We start from the raw sequence: 23,697 nt of genomic DNA, 5'->3' as shown, positions 1-23,697 counted from the left end.
GGAGATTCTCTCTCTCCCTCTCTGCCCCTCTGCACAACTCACACGTACATGTACCCTTATTCAAAATTAATAAATCTTTAAAAAAGAACTGCTCAATCAAAGGAAATGTATGTTTTTCATCTTGTTCCATGTTGCTAGTCTGCCCTCCAAAAAAGCTGTAGCAATTTACACTTCATGTGCACTGCTTGAATGTCCTCAAAGACTGGACAACAAAAGGCACTGTTCACCAATCTGATTAAGAAAAATCTCAGTGTAGATTTAATCTGTATTTTATAAATCATGAGACTATCTCTTCAAATATTTAATAGCCATTTATATTATTTTTTCCATTAGTTGTCCATTCATATCTTTCTATCTTGTGTCATTTAAATTAATTTATAAGGCTGTTCCATATACTGAGGGTGGGTATCAATCCTCTGTCAGTACATGGTAAATAGTTCTCCTAGCTAATCATTTCTCTTGATTTATGATGTCTCTTCTACATATAGGTTTTAACTTTTGGGTGATCAAATCTGTCAATCTTTTTAAGGTGATGGGTTTTAAGTTATGTCTTATTTGGAACATTTTAAACTCATATATTGAACCTCATAACGGCAATTATTATCTTCAGTGTGAGCACTTTCAAAATTTTCCAGAATAAGAAAATAATTTGTGCATCACTACACATCTGTTCAATGCAAAATATACCAAAATACTGAATTAAGACTTTTGCAAAGGTGTTAACATTTGAACAAGTTTTTTCTCCGTTTGGGCTTTGGCTAATAAAGTCAGAGGCACAGACCTTTTAGAAACCAAGTGAATCTCAGGGGTCCATAAATTACCAACAAGAGTTCCACGAAGATCGTGTATCTGTAGGAAAGCGCCCATAAGGAACCCGTGATACTTCAGTATCATCCAAAGCACCCAGAAGCAGTAGTGAGGGATAGACTGGATCTGCTGCTTGTGGAAGCTGGCCAAAGGGAGGATCCCGAGCTCACCTCCTCCGACAGACATACCAAGACAACATCTACCACAACTCATTCCGTAAATGACCTGAAGATGCAGAACAGATCTTCCACAGCTAGTTACAGAGAGAAGACCACTTCACAAAGGGTAAGAGGGGCAGAGATACAGCTGGGAACCAAATCCCCAGAAAGACTAACAACTAACAGGAGGGACATCACAAGCACAGAGGAGTGAGGGGATCAAACCCCACACCAGCCCTGGGAAGAGGAGTCCCCATTACATCTGACTTTGAAAATCAGTGAGGCTTAATTCCAGGAGAGCCAGAGAGCTCTTGGAAAAGGAGTCTCCATCCTTAAAGGGCCAGCAGACTAAAAACTCTACCAGGAAATAGCACAGAAGTAGCACTTTGCAAATGCTGGGATATATGTAAAGGGCATTTATTAATTAATTCTAGAACATGTGCCAAAAGGGGTGGGTATTTGCAGGAGAGTTCTCCAGGAACAAAAGTGCTGGTACGTGCCATTTTTCTTCCCTCCCCTAGCCTGGATAGTTGGGTGCATGCAGGAGCTAATTCTAACACTATCCATCTCCCTTGCTAGCACTTTGTGCCCAGCTGCTGCATTTACCTGTAGACTTCCCACCCTAGAGGCACCCATCCAAAACAGCTCTATGCCTGCTACAGCCAACAAGGCAGCCCGGGCCAGGACCAACAAACCTCCTAGGGACTCCTATCATGGGAAGGGAGATAACCCCACACAATAGCATGTCAATCCCTGCAGCCAGCCTCTTTCCTGGCAGTGCAGGAGGCAAGCCCTGCCCTTTGGTGTGCCTGCAGCTGTCAGTAGCAGTTAACTGCAGACAGCCATTGTGAAGACTGACTCCAACAACTATAAAGCCCATGGAAGCCAGGCATCTAACAGCACCAGGAACAAAACCTGCCCAGGGCGCCTGCAGGAAGAAGTAGATCACTGAAACCAGTGGACTGAGGGCCGTCCAACCCACCAGCATGCCTTTATCAATCATAGCTCATCCACAAGAGCGGGGCAAACACAGCCTACACAGCTCATGGTGTGATTGGTTCTGGTGACCAGGGGACTGAGCTACAGGGCACCTCAGGACTTCTTTCACACAAGGCTACTACTTTCAAGACCAAGACATGTAATTGACCTATCTAATACAAAGAAACACAGAGAGTCAGACAAAATGAGGAGACAGAGGAAAATGTCCAAAATGAAAGTACAAGACAAAAATCGCCCCCAGTGAAAACAAACAAATAAACTACATGAAAACAAGAGAAGCAATGTGCCTAGTAAAGAGTTCAAAGTATTGGTCATAAAGATACTCAACAAACTTAAAAATGGGTGAAATCAGTGGGAACTCAACCAAGAGATAGAAAATATAAAAAAGAACCAATAAGAGCCAAAGAACTCAGTAACTTAAATGCAAAATACACTAGAGAAGAATCAACAGCAGATCAGAGGACACAGAAGAATAGATCAGTGATGCAGAAGACAGGGTAATGTAAAGCAACCAAGCTCAATAGCAAAATGGAAAAAGAATAATAAAAAAGAATGGGTTAAGGGACCTCAGCAACATCACTGAGTGTAGTAATATTTGTATTATAGGGGTTCCAGAAGGCAGGGACGACAACTCATTTCAAGAATACCTGAAAACTTCCCTAATCTGGAGAGGGAAACAGATACCCATCCAGGTCCAGGAAGCACAGAGAGCCCCAACAAGATGAACCCAAGGAAGTCCACACCAAGGCCCATAATTAAAATGGCAAAAAGTATAAAGAGAGAATCTTAAAAGCAGCAAAGAAAACAGTTCCTTATGAGGGAAACCCCATCAGGCTATCAGCTGATTTTTCAGCAGACTTCACAGGCTAGAAGGGGGTGGCATGCTACAATCAAAGTGCTGAAAGGAATAAAACCTACAACCAATACTCTACTCAGCAAGGCTATACTCAGAACAGGGGAGAGAGAGTTTTCCAGATAGAAAAAAGTTAAAGAAATTCATCACCACTAAACCAGCCTTATAAGAAATGTTAAAAATCGGGGCGCCTGGGTGGCTCAGTGGGTTAAGCCTCTGCCTTCGGCTCAGGTCATGATCTCAGGGTCCTGGGATCGAGCCCCACATTGGGCTCTCTGCTCAGCAGGGAGCCTGCTTCCTCCTCTCTCTCTCTCTCTGCTTGCCTCTCTGCCTACTTGTGATCTCTGTCAAATAAATAAATAAAATCTTTAAAAAAAAAATTCCTTAAAAAAAAAAAAAGAAATGTTAAAAATAATCCTTTAAGTGAAAGAAAAGGTCAGATCTAGAAGAAGATATTAACAGAAAAAAAATTCACTGGTAAAAGCAAACATACAGTAAAGGTAGTAGATTAACACTTGTGAAGCCAGCATGAAAGCTGAACAACTAATGTAATAAAATCAACTATATCTACAAAGATTAGGCAAGGGATACACAAACTAAAAAGATGTAAAATAAGACATCATATACAAAGAACAGGGAATGGGTAATGAAAAGTTAGTGCTTTAGAATGCATTTGAACTTAAGTGACCATCAACTGAACACAGACTGGTATATGCACAGGATGTGATAAATGAACCCATGGTAACCACACATGAAAAAAAGAATGGATACACAAAAAATAAAGAGGAAGGAATCCAAACACAACACCAAAGAAAGCTATCAGTCACAAGGGAAGACAGCAAGAGAAGAAAAAAGGAACAGAGAAAAGCTACAAAACCCAAAAAACAATGAACAAAATGGCAGTAAGAGTATACTTATCAACAAGTACTTTAAATGTAAATGGACAAATGCTCCAATGAAAAAACAGGGTGTTGAATGGATAAAAAAACAAGACCCACCTATATGCTGCCCAGAAGAGACTCACTTCAGAGTCTGAAAGATGGTGGCAGATTAGGAGGACACTAGGATTGCTTCATCTCTCCAATACAACTAGATAACTATCAAATCAACATACTTCAGAAATCGACCTGAAGACTGGCAGAACAAACTCCACAACCAAAGGTAGAGAAGAGGCCACATCAAAGAAGATAGGAAGTGTGGAGACACAGCTTAGGAGAGAAAGAGATCATGGACACTGCAGTGGGGAGGGAGTCACAGTTGCAGAGAAGGGCTAGAGACAGACTAGCACACAAGGGAGAGCACAGTGTGGACACTTGCTACCTAACTTGCTTATACCAAACCCCACCACCCCATGATCCACAGGTACCACCCCTCCGATTCACAACTGCCTTAGTCCCATTGCGGCAGGCCCTCTCTCCCCTAGTAGTGCAGCCCAAACCCCTGTTACACCATGTTTCCTCACCCAGAAGTTTTACAGGGCCTCAGTTCTGGTGGCAGTGGGGACAGCTGTCATTTCATAAGCAGACCAGAGCACACCTAGTTAAAACGCAACACATTCAGACCAGGGACCAAACACCGCCCGTAACAGCCAAAGGAGCCTCTGCAGACTGGCCTGAAGGATAAAGCGGCCAGGACACAATAGCAGAGTGCACAGAGCACACACTGGAGACACTCCCTGAAGCACCAGGCCCTGGGGAACAGGAGACACTAGACTGCAGGGCACTACAGGACCTTTTCTTCCTAAGGCCATCACTCTCAAGAATAGGAGACATAGCTGACTTTCCTAACTCACAGAGGCAGGCACAGAGACTTAGACAAAATGAGAAGACAGAAGGATTTGTCCCAAATGAAAGAACAGGACAAGGCCATGGCCAGAGATTTAGGTGAAACAGATATGAGTAACTTGCCTGACAGAGAATTAGTAATGATCATAGAGATATAAGTAGAGAATAAATATAAACAAATATAAATATTTAAAATTAAAAATAAATAAATATAAATATATAAATATATATATTTAATATATATAAAAATATATATTATAAATATTATATTATTGTATATTATATATATTTATATATTATATATATTTATATATATTTATATATAATATATATTGTATATATTTATATATTATATATATTATATATTATATAATATATAATATAATAATAATATAATAATAATTATATATAATATATATTATATATATTATAATTATATATATTATATATATTTATATATATAAATAAATATATATAAATATATATATTTATATATATAAATATAAATATATAAATAGAGAATAAAGTAATGATCATAAAGATACTCACTGGACTGGAGAAGAGTAAAAGACATCAGTGAAGTCATTAACACAGAGATAAAGAATAACATAGAGATAAAGGATTCGATAAACGAAATGAGAAACACATTTGACGGAACAAACAGCAGCTGGAAGAAAGAGAACGAATCAATGACCTAGAAGACAGAGTAATGGAAAGTAATAAAGCTGAACAAAAGAGAAAAAAGAATTATGCAAAATGAGAAAGAATACACATTCTTTTCAAGTGCACATGGAACATTCTCCAGAATAGATCACATATTAGCCTAGAAAACAAACCTCAACAAATGCCAAGAGTAGAGTCATACCATGCATCTTTTCTGACCATAAAATGATGACCCTAGAAGTCAAACACAAGAAAAGATTTGGAAAGACCACAAATACACAGAGATTAAATAACATGATACTGGGGAGGAGTCAAGATGGCGGAGAAGTAGCAGGCTGAGACGACATCGGGTAGCAGGAGATCAGCTAGATAGCTTATCTAACCATTGTGAACACCTACAAATCCAACGGGAAATCAAAGAGAAGAAGAGCAACAATCCCAGAAACAGAAAATCGATCACTTTCTGAAAGGTAGGACCTGCGGAGAAGTGAATCCAAAGCGACGGGAAGATAGACCCCGGGGGGAGGGGCCGGCACCCGGCAAGCGGCGGAGCGACGGAGCACAAAATCGGGACTTTTAAAAGTCGGCTCCACTGGGAGACATCGCTCCAGAGGCTAAACTGGGGGGAAACCCAGGCGGGGTCAGCATAACCCCAGGACCCGCAGGGTCACAGAAGGACTGGGGGTGTCTGAGTGCCACAGAGCTCGCAGGTATTGGAGCGGGGAAGCCGGCTATAGCGACAAAGCCGAGGAGTGAGCTCTAAGCCCAGGGTTACCTTGTGCCGGTCGCAGGCTGGGTGGGCTCGGAGCGTGGCCGGAGGCCACAGAGACAAAAGCGACCCGGCGCTTTTCTCCAGCTCCAACAATTGACTGCTTTCCTCGAGGCGCGACCGCAAGCCAGGGAGGCGGGACTGTTGGGCGCTTTGCTCTGAGAGCGCACTGAGGAGCGGAACCCCAAGCTCTCGGCTCCTCCGGGCCGGAGACTGGGAGGCCGCCATCTTCATTCCCGTCCTCCGGAACTCTACGGAAAGCGCTCAGGGAACAAAAGCTCCCGAAAGCAAACCCGAGCGGATTCCTTAGCCTGGCCCCTGGCAAGGGCGGTGCAATTCCGCCTGCGGCAAGGACACTTGAAAATCACTACAACAGGCCCCTCCCCCAGAAGATCAACAAGAAACCGATCCAAAACCAACTTCAGTCACCAAGAACAGCGGAATTCCACAGCAGGAGAAAGCAAATCCTACCTGGACAAAATGACAAGGCGGAAAAACTCACCTCAAAAAAAAGAACAAGAGGCCGTACCGAAGGCTGGAGACCTAATCAATACAGACATAGGTAGCATGACAGATCTAGAGTTCAGAATGACAATTCTCAAGGTTCTAGCCGGGCTCGAAAAAGGCATAGAAGATATTAGAGAAACCCTCTCCGGAGAGATAAAAGCCCTTTCTGGAGAAATAAAAGAACTAAAATCTAACCAAGTTGAAATCAAAAAAGCTATTCATGAGGTGCAATCAAAAATGGAAGCTCTCACTGCCAGGATAAATGAGGCAGAAGAAAGAATTAGTGACATAGAAGACCAAATGACAGAGAATAAAGAAGCTGAGCAAAAGAGAGACAAACAACTACTGGAACACGAGGAGAGGATTCGAGAGATAAGTGACACCATAAGACGACACAACATTAGAATAATTGGGATTCCAGAAGAAGAAGAAAGAGAGAGGGGAGCAGAAGGTATATTGGAGACAATTATTGGAGAGAATTTCCCTAATATGGCAAAGGGAACAAACATCAAAATCCAGGAGATGCTAAGAACGCCCCTCAAAATCAATAAAAATAGGTCCACACCTCGTCACCTGATAGTAAAATTTACAAGTCTTAGCGACAAAGAGAAAATCCTGAAAGCAGCCCGGGAAAAGAAGTCTGTAACATACAAGGGTAAAAACATTAGATTGGCAGCGGACCTATCCACAGAGACCTGGCAGGCCAGAAAGAACTGGCATGACATATTCAGAGCACTAAACGAGAAAAACATGCAGCCAAGAATACTATATCCGGCTAGGCTATCATTGAAAATAGAAGGAGAGATAAAGAGCTTCCAGGACAAACAAAAGCTGAAAGAATTTGCAAACACCAAACCAGCTCTACAGGAAATATTGAAAGGGGTCCTCTAAGCAAAGAGAGACCCTAAAAGTAGTAGACCAGAAAGAAGCAGAAACAATATACAGTAACAATCACCTTACAGGCAATACAATGGCACTAAATTCATATCTCTCAATAGTTACCCTGAATGTTAATGGGCTAAATGCCCCAATCAAAAGACACAGGGTATCAGAATGGATAAAAAAACAAAACCCATCAATATGCTGCCTACAAGAAACTCATTTTAGATCCGAAGACACCTCCAGATTTAAAGTGAGGGGGTGGAAAACAATGTACCATGCTAATGGACATCAGAAGAAAGCTGGGGTGGCAATCCTTATATCAGATCAATTAGATTTTAAGCCAAAGACTATAATAAGAGATGAGGAAGGACACTATATCATACTCAAAGGGTCTGTCCAACAAGAAGATCTAACAATCTTAAATATCTATGCCCCTAACATGGGAGCAGCCAACTATATAAACCAATTAATAACAAAATCAAAGAAATACATCGACAGTAATACAATAATAGCAGGGGACTTTAACACTCCCCTCACTGAAATGGACAGATCATCTAAGCAAAAGATCAACAAGGAAATAAAGGCCTTAAATAAATAACATGATACTAAACAATGAATGAGTCAACTAGGAAATAAAAGAAGAAATTTAAAAAGTACATGGAAATAAACGAAAACACAACTGTCCAAACCTTTGGGATGCAGCAAAATTGGTTCTAAAAAGTTTATAGCAATGTAGGTCGCCTCAAGAAGCAAGACAAATCTCAAATAAACAACCTAACCTTACACCTAAAGGAGCTAGAAAAAGAACAAATAAAACCTAAAACCAAAAAGAACGAAAAAAGAAGGAAACAGTAAAGATTAGAGCAGAAATAAATGATGAAGAAACAGTAAAGATTAGAGCAGAAATAAATGATGAAGAAACTAAAAAAAAACAATAGAACATATCAATGAAACCAGGAGCAGAGTCTCTGGCAAAAAACAATCCATAAAATTGATAACTCTCTAGCCAGACTTATCAAGAAAAAGAGAAAGGATCAAACAAAACCACAAAGGAGAGAGGAGAAATAACAGCCAATACCACATAAATACAAACAATTATGGGAATATTATGAAAAACTATATACCAACAGACATCTAGAAGAAATGCATAAATTCCTAGAAATACATAAACTACTAAATCTCAAAAAGGAAGAAAAAGAAAATGGAACAGACTGATAATTAGCAAAGAAACTGTATCAGTTTAAAAAAAAAAAAAGAAAAGGAAAAAAAAAAAAAAACCTCCTAACAAACAAAGTCTAGGACCAGATGGCTTCACAGGGAATTCTACCAAACATTTAGTTAGCAATAATTGTGCCTAAGATAAACTTCATTGGCTTTAATACTGCTGCTGCACAAAGCTCTACCAAACATTTAAAGAATTAATACCTATTCTTTTCAAACTATTCCAAAAAGTGGAAGAGGAAGGAAAACTTCCAAATTCATTTGAAGAGGCCAGCATTGCCCAGATAACAAAACCAGATAAAAGCACCACTAAAAAAGAGAACTACAGGTCAATATCCCTGATGAACACAGATGCAAAAATCCTCAACAGAAATGAACAAACCGAATCTAACAATACAGTAAAAAAAATCATTCACCACAATCAAGTAGGAGTTATTCCTGGGTTGCAAGGTGGCTCAATACTTGCAAATCAATCAATGTGATACATCACATCAATAATGGGAAGGATAAGAACCATATAATCATTTCGACAGATGCAGAAAAAGCATTTGACAACATACAGCATGCATTCGTTATTAAAACCCTCAACAAAGTAAGTTTAGAGATAACATATGTCAACATAATTAAGGCCATATATGAAAACCCCACAGCTATATATATGGTCAATTAATCTTTGACGAAGCAGGAAAGAGTATCCAATGGGAAAAAAATAGTCTCTTCACAAATGGTGCTGGGAAAACTGGATAGCGACATGCAAATGAAGGAAACTGCATCATTTTCTTATACCCTACACAAACATAAATTCAAAATGGATTAAAGACCTAAATGTGAGCTCTGAAACTTTAAAAATCCTAGAAAAGAGCAAAGACAGTACTTCCTCTGACACTGGCCATACCAACTTTCTTCTAGATAAGTCTCCTGAGGTAAGGAAAACAAAAGCAAAAATAAACTACTGGGGGACTACATCAAAATAAAAAGCTCTGGGGCACCTGGGTGGCAGAGTCAGTTAAGCGTCCAACTCTTGGTTTCAGCTCAGGTTGTGATTTCAGGGTTGTGAGATCAAGTCCTGCACTGGGCTCCACACTAAGTATGGTGGCTGCTTAAATTTCTCTCCCCCTCCCCCCTTTCTTGACCCTCCCCCATGCACTCTCTCTCTAAAATAAATCAATCTTAAAAAAATAAAATTAAAAGCTTCTCCACAGCAAAAGAAACAATCAACTAAACTAAAAGGCAACCTATGTAATGGGAAAAGATATTTACAAATGACATATCCACAATTAAGAACCAGTTAGTATCCGAAAAAGATAAAGAACTTAGAAAACTCAACACCCCCAAAAAACAAATAATACAATTTGAAAATGAGCAGAAGACAGACATTATTATTCCAAAGAAAAAATCCACATGGCCAAAAAAGACATGAAAAGATACTCAACATCACTCATCATCAGGGAAATGCCAATCGAAACTATAGTAAGATATCACTTCACACCATCAGAATGGCTAAAATCAACAACATAAGAAACAACAGATGTTGGTAAGGACATGGAGAAAAAGGAACCCTCATGCACTGTTGGTAGAAATGTAAACTGGTGCAGCCATTGTAGAAAACAGTTTGGAAGCTCCTCAAAAAATTAAAAATAGAACTATTCTTCAATTCAGCAAGTGCACTACTGGGTACTTACCCAAAGAATACAAAAACACTAATCCAAAGGGATACATGCACCCCTATGGTTACAGCAGCATAATGTACAGTAGCCAAGATACAGAAGCAGCCCAAGTATACCCATCATTTAATGAATGGATAAAGACGTGGTATAGACACTGGAGTATTATTCAGCCATTAAAAAGAATGAAATCTTGGGGCACCCGGGTGGCTCAGTGGGTTGGGCCTCTGCCTTCGGCTCAGGTCATGATCTCAGGGTCCTGGGATCAAGCCCCGCATGGGGCTCTCTGCTCAGCAGGGAGCCTGTTTCCCCCCACCCCTCTCTGCCTGCTTGTGATCTCTGTCAAACAAATAAATAAAATCTTTAAAAAAAAAATGAAATCTTGCCATTTGTAATGACATGGATGGAGCTAGAGAATCTAATGCTAAGTGAGATAAGAAAAAGACAAATGCCATATGATTTCACTCATAACTGAAATTTAAGAAACCAAACAAAAGGACAAAGGGGGAAAAAAAGAGAGGGAGACAAACCCTTAACTATAGAGAATTCTTAACTATAGAGAACAAACTGATGATTACCAGAGGGAGGTGGGTAGAGGAATGGGTTAAACAGGTGATGGAGATTAAGGAGTATACTTGTCATGATGAGCACCAAGTGATGTATGGAATCGTTGAATCATTGTATAGTATACCCGAAACTAATATAACAGTGTATGTTGGTTTTTTTTTTAAAGATTTTATTTCTTTATTTAAGAGAGAGAGAGACAGAATGAGAGAGAGCATGAGAGGAAAGAGGTCAGTGGGAGAAGCAGACTCCCTGCTGAGCAGGCAGCCCCATGTGGGACTCGATCCTGGGACTCCAGGATCATGACCTGAGCCAAAGGCAGTAGCTTAACCAACTGAGCCACCCAGGCGCCCATAACGCTGTATGTTAATAACTGAAATTAGAATAAAACTGAAATTAAAATAAAAACTTAAAAAAATCAGACTGTAACCCCCCCCCAAAAAAAGCCTATTTGTTTTCTAAAATCTATTTTATGTCATAGGATTAAACTGTTACCAAAAGAAAAAATAATTTATTCAGCTATGAAGATGACAACAAAACACAGTAGCCAAGGCTGAGAGCTTTACCAAGTTTCAACTTCCACGTACCAATATTTAATTCAGTGTATCTCTTTTTTACAAAAATAATTTGTAAGACTAAAATAAAATAAAAATAAAAAGTGTGTGACAGAAGTATTTAGAAATAAGCCAATGAAGTGTATCTTTTATTTATTTATTGTCTGTTTTAGTCAGCAAAAAAAAAAAAACCTTTTATCTTAAGACACATACAAACTAAAAGTGAAGGGAGAGAAAAATACATAGAATGCAAATGGAAGGGGGGGGAAAAAAAAAAGCAATACCTGTATCAGACAAAACAAACTTTAAAATGAAGACTGTAGCAAGTGGCAAAGAAAAGTACTACACAGGGCACCTAGGTGGCTCAGTGGGTTAAAGCCTCTGCCTTCAGCTCAGGTCATGATCCCAGGCTCCTGGGATCGAGCCCCACATTGGGCTCTCTGCTCAGCAGGGATCCTGCTTCCCCCTCTCTCTCTGCCTGACTCTCTGCCTACTTGTGATCTCTGTTTGTCAAATAAATAAATAAAATCTTTAAAAGAAAGAAAAGAAAAGTACTATATAATAGTGTGAAACGGATAAAAGGATCAATCCAAAAAAAGATATAATAATTACAAATACCTATGTATCCAATATAGGAAAACTTAAATATATAAAGCAAATATTAACATAGAAAAAATGGACAGTAACACAATAGTAGGGGACATGAACACCTTATTTACATCAATGGACAGATCATCCAGACAGAAAAACAATAAGGAAACAAAAGTCAATCAACAACAACAAAAAAATCAATCAACACAGGAGACCAGCAGAACTTAACAGATACATACAGAACATTTCAACCAAAATCAATAGAATACACATATTTTTCATGTGTAAATGAAATGCCCTCCAAGACCAATCACATGCTAGGCCACAAAATAAGTCTCAATAAATTTGAAAAGTTTGAGATAGTTACCAGAGGGGAGGTGGATGAGAGGATGGGTGAAACAGGTGATGGGAGTTAAGGAGTGTACTTGCTCTAGTGAGCACTGGATGATATCTGGAATTGCTGAATCACTACATTGTACACGTGACACTAATATAATACTGTACATTAACTATGTTGGAAAATAAAAAATAAAAAAATAAAATGTTTGAAATTATTATCAAGCATTTTCTCTGACCACAACACTATGAAATTAGAAATCAGTTACAAGGGAAAAAAAGGGAAAACAATAACCACATAAGGGACTAAATAACACATTACTAAACAACCAACAAATCGACAAAGAAATCAAGGAGGAAATAAAAAAAAAATACATGGGAGACAAATGAAAATGGAAATACAATGGTCTAAAATCTTTGGGATGCAGTTGAAAGTAGTTCTAAAAGGGAAATTCATAGTGATACAAGTTTCTAATCAAGAAATAAGACAAATCTCGAACAATCTAACCTGACATCTAAAGGAACCAGAAGAACAAAGCCCACAGATAGTACAAAGAAGGAAATAATAAAGATCAGAGCAGACATAAATGAAACAGACTAAAAAACCAACAGAAAGAATCAATGAGACGAAGAGCTGTTTTTTGGGGGGAAAAAAAATTGGCCAGACTCATCAAAACAAAAACAGAACTCAAGTAACTTCAGAAATGAAGGAGGAGAAATAATAACAGACAAAATACAAAGAATTGTATTGTACAAAAGAACTGTACAAAAATACAAAGAATTGCAAGATAATATTATGAAAAAGTATATGCCAAAAATTTGGACAAGTAGAAGAAATGGATAAAAACCTAGATAAAGTCGTAGAAAAATACAAAAATACAGTCTTCAAAACTGAATCAAGAATAGAAAATTTGAACAGATCAATTACCCTAACACATTTGATCTGGTAATCGAAACACTCCCAAAAAACAAAAGTCCAAGACCAGATGACTTTTCAGGTGAATTTCAAACATTTTTTTTTTCCTATCAATTGTTTAAAGAAGAATTAATACCCATTCTTCTCAAACCATTTCAAATACAGAAGAGGAAGGAAATTTCCCAAATTTACTGTACAAGGTCAGCATTACCGTGACACCAACAAAGAAAAGGAAAATTACAAAAAAAGAAAACTACAGGCCAAACTACAGGTCACCCGATGACCCCAGATGTACAAATCCTCAACAAAATATTAGCAAACTGAATTCAGTAATACATTACAAGGATCATGCACCACAATCAATGGAATTTATTTTAGGGATGCAAAGGTCTGATTCAATATCTGCAAATCAATGCGATACTTCACTCTAACAAGAGGAAGTATAAAAACCATATGATCACCTCAACAGATGCAGAAAAAGTATTTGATAAAATTTAGCATCCATTCACGATAAAAACTCTCTGAACAAATGGGTTTAGAGGGAACATACCTCAACATAATAAAGGCCATATATGACAAACCCACAGCTAATATCATACTCAGTGGTGAAAAATCCAAAGTTTTTCCCCCTAAGATCAAGAACAGGACAAGGATGCCCACTCACCACTTTCATTCAACATAGTACTGGAGGTGCCAGTGGCAGCAATCAAACAAGAAATAAAAGGTATCCATGAGGTGCTTGGTGGCTCAGTTGGCTAAGTTGGTGGAATTCTTGAATTTGGCTCAGGTCATGATCTCAGTGCCATGGGATCAAGCCCCTGTGGCAGGCTCCATGCCCATGGAGCTGGGCATGGAGCCTGCTTGGGATTCTCTCCCGTTTCCCTGTACCCCACAACACGTGTGCATTCTCTATCTCTAAGAAAAAAAAAAACAAAAACTAAAACGTATCCATATTGTTAAGGGAGAAGTAAACAGTCACTATTTCCAGATATATATAGGAAATCCTAAAGGCTCCACCAAGAAACTATTTGAGTAATAAATGAATTTAATAAAGTTGCAGGATACAAAATGAATATATAGAAATCTGCTACATTTCTGTACACTAAGAACAAAGTAGCAAAAAGAGAAATTAAGAAGACAATCCCATCTGCAACTGCACCTGAAAGAAATTACCTAGGAATAAACTTAACCAAAAAGGTGAAGGAGCTATACTTTAAAAACTATAACATGCTGATGAAAGAAATGGAAGACAATACAAATAAATGGAAAGACATCCCAAGCCGTGGATTAGAAGAATCCTGTTACAATGTCCACACTACCCAAATCAAATCTATAGATTCAATGCAATCCCTGCTAAAATATCTATAGTATTTTTCACAGAACTAGAACAAATAACCCTAAGATTCACATGGAACCACAAAGACCTTGAAGAGCAATCTTGAGAAAGAACAAAGTTTGAAGAGGTATCATAACTCTGGATTTTAAGATATACTACAAAGCTACGGTAATCACAACAGTATGAGACTGGGACAAAAACAGATATAAAGATGGACAAAAACAGATATAAAGATCAACAGAAGAGAGAGCCCAAAAATAAGCCCACACTTAAATCGTCAATCTACAACACAGGAGGCAAGAATATGCCAGGGGGACAAGACAGTCTCTGCAATAAATGGTGCTGGGAAAGCTGGACAGCTATATGCAAAGGAATGAAACAGGACCACTTTTTCATATCACACACAAACATAAACTCAAAGTAAGACCTTTCTTAAACTCAAAATGTAAGACCTGAAACCACAGAACTCCTAGAAGAAAACACAGGCATTAATCTCTTGGACATCGGCCTTAGTAACATCTTTATGGGATGTGTCTCCTTAGGTAAGAGAAACAAAAACAAAAATAAACTATTGGGACTATATCAAAATAAAAACCTTCTCCATAGCAAAGGAAAAAATCAAGAGAACAAAAAGGCAACTACTAGTGGGAGAAGAGATTTGCAAATAATCCAAAATATATAAAGAATTTATACAACTCAATACTAACAAAACAAATAATCCCATTAAAAATGGGTAGGGGGCGCCTAGGTGGCTCAGTGGGTTAAGCCTCTGCCTTGGGCCCAGGTCATGATCTAAGGGTCCTGGGATAGAGACCCGCATCGGACTCTCTGCTCAGTGGGGAGCCTGCTTCCCCCCCACTCTCTCTGCCTGCCTCTCTGCCTACTTGTGATCTGTCAAAAAACAAACAAACAAAAAAACAAACAAAAAAACCTTAAAAAAAATGGGTAGAGGACTTGAATAGACATTTTTCTAAAAAAGACAGTGGCCAACCAGTACATGAAAAGATGGCTCAGTGGGTTAAAGCCTCTGCCTTCGGCTCAGGTCATGATCCCAGGGTCCTGGGATAGAGCTCCACATCAGGCTTTCTGCTCAGCAAGGAGCCTGCTTCCTCCTCTCTCTCTGCCTGCTGCTCTGCCTACTTGTGATCTCTGTCTGTCAAATAAATAAAATCTTAAAAAAAAAAAAAAAAAGATGTTCAACATCACTAATTATCAGGAAAATGCAAATCAAAACCACGAGTTATCACCTCACACCTGTCAGAATGGCTAGAATCGAAAAGATAAGAAGTGACAAGTGTTGGTTAGGATGTGGAGAAAAGGGGCACCCTTGTGAATTGTTCCAACCACTGTGGAAAACAGCATGAAAGTTCCTCAAAAAAATAAAAATCGAAATAGCATACAATCCAGTAATTCCACTACTGGGTATTTATCCAAAGGAAACTAAAACAGTAATTTGAAAACAATACATGTACCTCCAAAAAAAAAAAAAAGTTATATGTACATTTATTTTTGTAGCAAATAGGCCGATGTCCAAGAGATTAATAGCCAAGATATGGAAGCAACCTAAAGTATCCATCAACAGACAAATGGATAAAAATGTTGTATGTATGTGTCAATGTGTATGTGTATACAGACACACAATAAAATATTACTCAGCGACAAAAAGGAATAAGATCTTGCTATTTTTGACAATATGGATGGATGTAGGTGATATAATGCTAAGTCAAGTAAGAAAAAGACGAATACTATATGATTTCACTTATATGTAGAATCTAGAAAACAAAACAAATGAACAGACAAGAAAACAGAAACAGATTCATAAGTACACAAAGGAAACTGGTGGCTGGCAGAGGGGACAATGGGGCAAAGGGCAAAAGGTGAAGGGGATTAAGAAGTACAAACTTCCAGTTATAAAATAAATAAGTCACATGGGGCGCCTGGGTGGCTCAGTGGGTTAAGCCTCTGCCTTCGGCTCAGGTCATGATCTCAGGGTCCTGGGATGGAGCCCCGCATCGCTCTCTCTGCTCAGCGGGGAGCCTGCTTCCCCCTCTCTCTCTGCCTGCCTCTCTGTCTACTTGTGATCTCTCTCTCTCTGTCAAATAAATAAATAAAATCTTTAAAAATAAATTTAAAAAATAAATAAATAAATAAATAAATAAATAAGTCACAGATGAAAAGCACATCACAGGGAATATAGCCAATGATACTACAACGACATGTAGACAAATGGTTAAAAAAAAAAAAAATGTCTGGGCGCCTAGGTGGCTTAGTTGTTAAGTGTCTGCCTTCGGCTCAGGTCATGATCCTAGGGTCCTAGGATCGAGTTCCACATTGGACTCCCCGCTGTTTCTCCTCTCCCTCTGCCTGATGCTCACCCTATTTGTAATCTCTTTCTCTCTGCCAAATAAATACATAAAATCTTAAAAAAAAAATCTGTAACACAGCTTTAATTTACATATTCTGTAAACCAATATGAAAATACAGTTAAGGGGTGCTTGAGTGGCTCAGTGGGTTAAACCTCTGCCTACGGTTCAGGTTATGGTCTCGGGGTCCTGGGAACAAGCCCCCCATCAAGATCTCTGCTCAGCAGGGAACCTGCTTCCCCCTCTCTCTCTGCCTGCTGCTCTGCCTACTTGCGATCTCTCTCTGTGTCAAATAAATAAATAAAATCCTTAAAAAAAAAAGAAATAAAGAAAATACAGTTAAATTTAATGCAAATAAGAACCAATAAATGTTGGAGCACCTGCCTGGCTCAGTCAGAAGAAAATGCGACTTTTGATATTGGGGGCTGTGAGTTTGAGCCCCATATCGGGGGTACGTACTTATGTACTTAAATACATACGTAATTTTAAAAAATAAAGAACTGATAAATCTTCGTAAGTATGACCAATTTTTGCTTATGTGTGGAAAGCAATGGAATAAGAATTAAATATACACTTGAAGAAACATGCCTGCAGATCTGTTTCAGCAGGGCTTTCGTTTTCATCATCTTCTGCTCTGACAGTATCAGAATGACAATCTTCCTCAGCTTCTGCCTGAGGGGAGAAAAACGGAAAGAATCATCAGGAATATGCGAACATCAGTTTCCCTTTGTAATCCACATCTCCTTGAGCTACCTGCCCAATGAAATATTTAGTTGCTTCTCTCCAGGTATCTCCTTCACAGCAGAAGTTTAATGATTTGATACTTTAGTAACCCTGTAGAACAAACAACTTCACTGGGCTCTGGCTAAAATGTTCTAGTAGGTGATTTAAAACAACTTTGCTTCAAAAAATAATATGTAGCTGCAGCATAGGGTTCAGCAAATAGTTTTTGTTTCATGGATCACTTAAAGTTTGACTGTTTTTAGCCCATATTTGGATGTCGTTCCTTTTACACGACTGGCATGTTACCAATATGTGAATGTGACTTTTGTCCATTTATTATTTTAAATGTCCTAGGAAAGCTCATTAATCAGATATGTAATAGTGAATGTTTTTGTAAAGAAGCCTGTTATGTTTCACAGACCCAGGTTTTTATATATTGAATTGATTTAAAGTAGAATAAAACTGGACTAAAATTACTGTGCAATGGCCTGGGGTGTTTAGTACAGGTTTCAGGTCAGTTTCCTTGCATTTTATTCTTGTATTCTCAACATATGTTTGCTAAATTAAACTGAATTCTACCTTCCAGGGAAAATGACATGTTGCCTCAGATCAGTGTGTTGGCTAACAGACTTATTAACAAATGGGACTTGCTCAACACTTCATGTGTTCAGTCCTACAATGTAGCAATAGGGGAAATGACCTGAGGGTCAGAAGTAAGAAATTATGAAACCAATTTTACTTGTTCCAAAGATGTAAGTTTATGATTGTAGATTTTCATTGTAGTTTGTTTCTAGGGCAAAAACATTTACATTAACACACATTTTTGAACTTGGCCACCAGACAGACATGCAGTACATCACAGAGCAACATAAATAAGCCCTGCTTCTTATCTCTGACCACCAGGCTCAGAGCAGAGGTGCGTTTAAGACTTGAACTAGATGGTGTAAGTTAAGTGCTAGGCACACTGTAAAGGATAAATTAATGAAAAAAAAAATGAAAGAGGCCAAGATTCTGAATTAATTTCCAGAAAACTGGAAAATTGAAGCACTAGTGTATCACCAAATATATATTTTTAGTAGCTAAGCTAGAAGCTTTCCTACTAATAGGAGAATAATAATGAAGGACTTTGAATTTATAGATCCCACTGAAAAGGCTCTTTCCATTCTCCAGTAAGAGGCTGATTTATCACTGTAAACTCTAAGTACAGCTAATGTGTGGGGACCTGAGCTCTCCAGGGTATCCCCTTAATAACTCAGACTTCTAGCTCTGTCCGAGCAGTCATGCCTAAGTGACTTCTTTCAACAGCTTTCTCTGCTCTCTCCAGCATCAAGGTCTAGCATATGCTGCTTGCTCTCTCCATCCGGAATAATTTCTTCCTCATTTGGCTATTTCTCATCCTTCAAGGTCTCAGTCAGGGACTATCCCAGTAAAAAGGACTTTCTGGTCTTCTGAATTGCCTTTGTTTGCCTACAAAACTTGTGCTTGTATCATAGCATCTAACATTTGTATTGACATTTGGTCTCTTCCCTAGAGTCAGTGCGTTGGGAACAAGGATCAGTCATAAATTTGTAATCTCAGAGGGCCAAACACATTGATGGAGTTATAGTAAAAGCCTGTCCAGGCCTCAGCTTTCACACCTGTAAAGAGAGAGTGTTGGATGTGGTAACCTCTGAGGTCCCTTTTCATATATGAGAATCTATGATTAAAAGTTTACCATAAATTACCTCTGGTGATTTGATCTGGTTATACTGAAGATCTAATATCGTGCTGGGGGTCTAACATTATGCCAGGCTACTAGTAAGTGCGAAAAAAAGAAAAAAAAAGCGCGAATTAACCAATTGTGCGTATCTCAAGGATGAGAAAAGAAATGAGAAATCAATAATACAGAAAGCATCTTCTCCCGAGAGTTCCTGTTATTATTGAATTCCAATCCTTTATTACTTTAATTCTGGCAGTACGATGATGATCAAATTGGGGGTTTAACTACATTTTGCCAACTCAAATACCAACTGAGATAAATAGATCCCCAGCTGTCACCCAGAGATTTTCACGTTATTTTTCATAACTGAGTATGACATAAACAGCACCTTTCGCGTGAGCAGTTCACGTCTCCATCATTTTACTCCTGTTTTACAAACAGGATTAATGAAATATAAGAAGTTAAGTGCTTAATCCTGGTCAGACAACCACTTCCGAAAGTTGAAAGGCACAGTCAATTACTGCTTTTTCTATCCTCCAGGTTAACTTAATATAATAAATTCTTTCAGCCATCCACTTATTCAATAAATATTTGACTGTCTGCGATGAACTCATTAGTCTGGTATCATTTCACACTCGATTCATTTAATCCTAGCTAGAGATTAGTTTCTCAGATGGGAAATTTATTCAAAGCCAAAGAAAGGTAGCATAGAGCAGAGACTACATATTCCAGCATGCAACAGTCCCAAGGAATTTGCGTTGTCAATTTCTGGAGCTTAACTCAGTCCCTCTCCATTTGGACCGTACTGACGCTGCTCAGGCCCTCACCGCTCGGAGGTGAGACATAATCCCTCTGATCCCACACAGCCAGGACCGCCTGCCAACATCCTACCCTCGGCAATGACGCATCACGGGGCAGGCGCGTCCTAACCCCAGGACTCCTTAAAGGATCTGAACGGCTTCTCCGTGGGTACTGCCTTCCGGAGAGGGAATAAATCAACAAGTGTCTCCGTTTGCCAAGGATTCCCCCCTTCCCCGCCCGCCAGTTTCAGACCTGCTACGGCTCACCTCAACCTATCCTCATTGCTTTGGATAAAATCCCTAGAGGAGAGTAAGACTGGCTCGCTGTCCTCAGCGAACCAAGAAAAGGCATTCTTCTCTGCTCTCCTGCACACCCGCTCTTCCTCACATCGGGTCCCGGCTACCGGGGGCCGCGGGGGGGGGGGCGGGGGGAGTTCAGCAGGAAGGAACGGCGGGGAGCGGTCAGGGCTGGCACCCGCTCCACTCCCGCTCAGGCCAAGGGCCTTACAGTGGATGGCGTTCCCACTCCTCCCAGTCTCCACTTCCCGCTATCTCGGGGCTCCTCCCAGGCCTACCCCCTTCTGCACACCGCACTCCCGCCTCGCAGTATCACTCCGAGTCCCCTCCCGGGTTACCATGCTGGCGGGGCAGCCGGCCGCGGTCGAGGGGCTCTCCGCGCCCCCTCTGCACCGCTCCCCCGAGGAGGTGTGCTGGGTGTCCGGGTGTCTACTCCTGCCCGTCTGCTGCAACAAGGCTTAGCAGAGTTCTCGGTCGGAGAAGCGCACCAGGCAGCGGCAGTAACTGCGGGCCCGGCGTACGGCAGCCATCTTCGCGGGGCAGGGGGCCAGATCCGGGCGCGCTAGAGCCACGGCCGGGAAGTCGCGGAGCGCAGGGACGCCCGCTGCCAGCGGAGGCCGAGGACCGTACGAACACCAGAGCGTCGGCGCTGCTGGAAAGCCCGGACGCCGCGGCGTAGCTGCCCGCTCTACTGCGGAAACCTGTGCCGGCGCACTGAGCATGCGCAGTACCGCCACTGCTTGCGTGCGCCTCACGGCTCACCTGCCCCGCGCGCGCCGCCTAGTGGAGGGGTCGGTGGCGTGGGCCTACTGCGTGCGCGACGCGTATTGGCAATCGGGTCACCAATTTGCTGACCCGAAATTCAACCCACGTGTTTGTCTCAGTGACCCCTTATGCAAACTTGAACTATAACTATCTAAAAAGTGTTTATAACTGAAAATTTAGGGTTGAGACCCTAAGGCGAACAACCCTTCAAGAGCATTGAACTTGGTGCTCCGCGAGGTCGCTAGTACGCTTTTCCGAGGTTGTCCAGAGTCCCACGCCGGGAATGCGGAGAAACAGCGAAACTCCACTACAGTCAGAGGCTCCATTACAGTCACAGGCTGTTAGAATGGCTAAACTTTTTGAAAGCACGGATCTCGAGGTTGAGGAAAAGATAGACTCAGGAGAGAGGCAAGAGAAAATAAATGCCCCGCAAAGCATGTCTTACTATAGATCCCATCATGCAACCGGTGAAAGACGTTGGGGCTTCTAAGGCCCTGAAACCCGAGTCCTGCGGAGACGGCGCCCGGGAGGTACTCTGGGATTTGTAGTCCGCTGTTCCTCGTAGAGTGCCGGAACTTATCCCGCGATACGAGCCCCACCTCTTAAAGCCCAAACACCTGACTTTGTTTCCTAAGAAGACACCCTTATTTATCAGGCAATTTATTATGTTTCCACACTTTACATTATTTTCAGTACGGAAGTTTGCATGCTCTGTGAAAACCTACAGTCTTACAGCCTCATACCTTCATTTGGCAAACATTTACTGAGTTTCTACGATTTCTACCAAGTGTCAGGTGCTAGCAGTGATTAGGTTTCCAAGACTGAGTTCATCGATCCCAGAGTTTACATCTATTATCCATGATTTTATTCTGGAGATACTAGAAATGCAATACATCTTCGGCATAAAAAAAAAAAAGAGTAAAAAAGGAGGGGGGTAAAATGGTGAGCTACAATAAGAAAACCCAACTTCTTTAATATTAGGATCCACCCTTCAGATAGGTGTTTTTATTGCTCCCTAAATCAGCTACCTAGAAAAAGGAACTTCATGTTTAACGAAGGCCAAGAAACTTAACAGTTTTAATTTTTTCTTTTTTTTAAAGATTTTATTTATTTATTTGGCAGATAGAGATCACAAGTAGGCAAAGAGGCAGGCAGAGAGAGAGGAGAAAGCAGGCTCCCCGCTGAGCAGGAAGCCCCATGCGGGTCTCGATCCCAGGACCCTGGGATCATGACCTGAGCTGAAGGCAGAGGCTTTAACCCACTGAGCCACCCTGGTGCCCCAAAACTTAACAGTTTTAATTTTTAAAGGAAACGTTAGTCTTTTAAGGATGATTTCCTCCCAATGACCTCTTTAAAATTAGATTTTGCAACTTAAATGGGTGGGAAGGTCAGATGTAAGGATTTATAATAGAAGAAAGTGATATGTGACTCATGAACACAAAAAAATCAGTTTTGCAAATAAACAATGAGGTACTGAAATGTTTTCAGAACTACTCCATTTCATTAAACATGTTGAATGCTAATTTAAGATATCTTGGTTAATTCAGATGATTTCTATTCTAATTAATAGTAAATCTTAAAATAATAATTAGTATTCATAATGATAAATTAAATACCTATTTTATTAAAATGTTATTTTGGGGGCACCTGGTTGGCTTAGTCAGTTAAGCGGCCACCTTCAGCTCAGGTCATGCTGTCAGGGTCCTAGGATCCATCCCTAATCATGCTCCCTACTCAGCGGGCAGCCTACTTCTCCCTCTTCCTCTGCTGCTCCGCCTGCTTGTGCTCTCTCTCTGTCTCTCTCTCTCTGTCAAATAAATAAATTAAAATTAAAAAAAATAAATAAAATGCTCTTCTATTTCAGTTACTAATATTCTATTTTAGACCAATATCCCCTGTATCCACTATACTTCAGGTTCGTATTATCCTATCATATTATGTTTACAGGATTATAATTTTCCTGACCTAAATCACATACTAGCTCAGTGGACCCTTGTTAAAGGTAGAACAAGAGAGTCCCTATATTTGCTGGGTAGACTTGCTTGGACAACTGGTAATTTTGGATACTTTAAAAATCACCTTTCATGGGAGCAGAATATAATTTACTAGGTCATCCCTCTTGTCTCCCTGTCTTTTCATTGATAAAGACTTTCAGTTTTCATTTACCATATGGTTTGGGTGTTATATAGGTAAACACAAAGATAGATAAATGTTATACATTTCCCAAGTGGCCAGATGATCCTTTCCCTTCTGGGACAGGAAATCTTGTATCTTGTGAGTTTCTTCAATAGGAGCAAGAAGAGAGAGGGATTCAGGTCTTTGTTACAGATTCTATTAGGAAAAAACAATGCTGAGTTCTTAGAATTCAGAAATAAAAGCAAAGAAAATCGATATGGTGATGAGCTGGAGAATCTAAACTCAGAGAAAGATCCGCAGTGTGTGTGTA

At 40.0% G+C, this 23,697-nt stretch overlaps 1 protein-coding gene across 1 annotated transcript in view; it reads right to left on the bottom strand.

The window, feature by feature from the left end:
• Nucleotides 1–21,802, bottom strand: part of FBXO9 (F-box protein 9) — a 44,034-nt gene extending 22,232 nt beyond the window's left edge. The window contains exons 1-2 of the mRNA XM_080805312.1: nt 20,825–21,802; nt 17,556–17,639 (exon numbers count right to left, since the gene is read on the bottom strand). Coding sequence (XP_080661438.1) covers nt 17,556–17,639; nt 20,825–20,827 — 87 coding nt within the window. The 5' untranslated portion in view covers nt 20,828–21,802. The remainder of the gene's footprint in view (nt 1–17,555; nt 17,640–20,824) is intronic.
• Nucleotides 21,803–23,697: the final 1,895 nt, after the last annotated feature.

This window comes from Martes martes (genome assembly GCF_963455335.1).
Source record: "Martes martes genome assembly, chromosome: 6".
Lineage (NCBI taxonomy): Eukaryota > Metazoa > Chordata > Mammalia > Carnivora > Mustelidae > Martes > Martes martes.
Note: the sequence above shows the minus strand (reverse complement) of the source record. Positions and strands in the feature narration are given on the sequence as shown.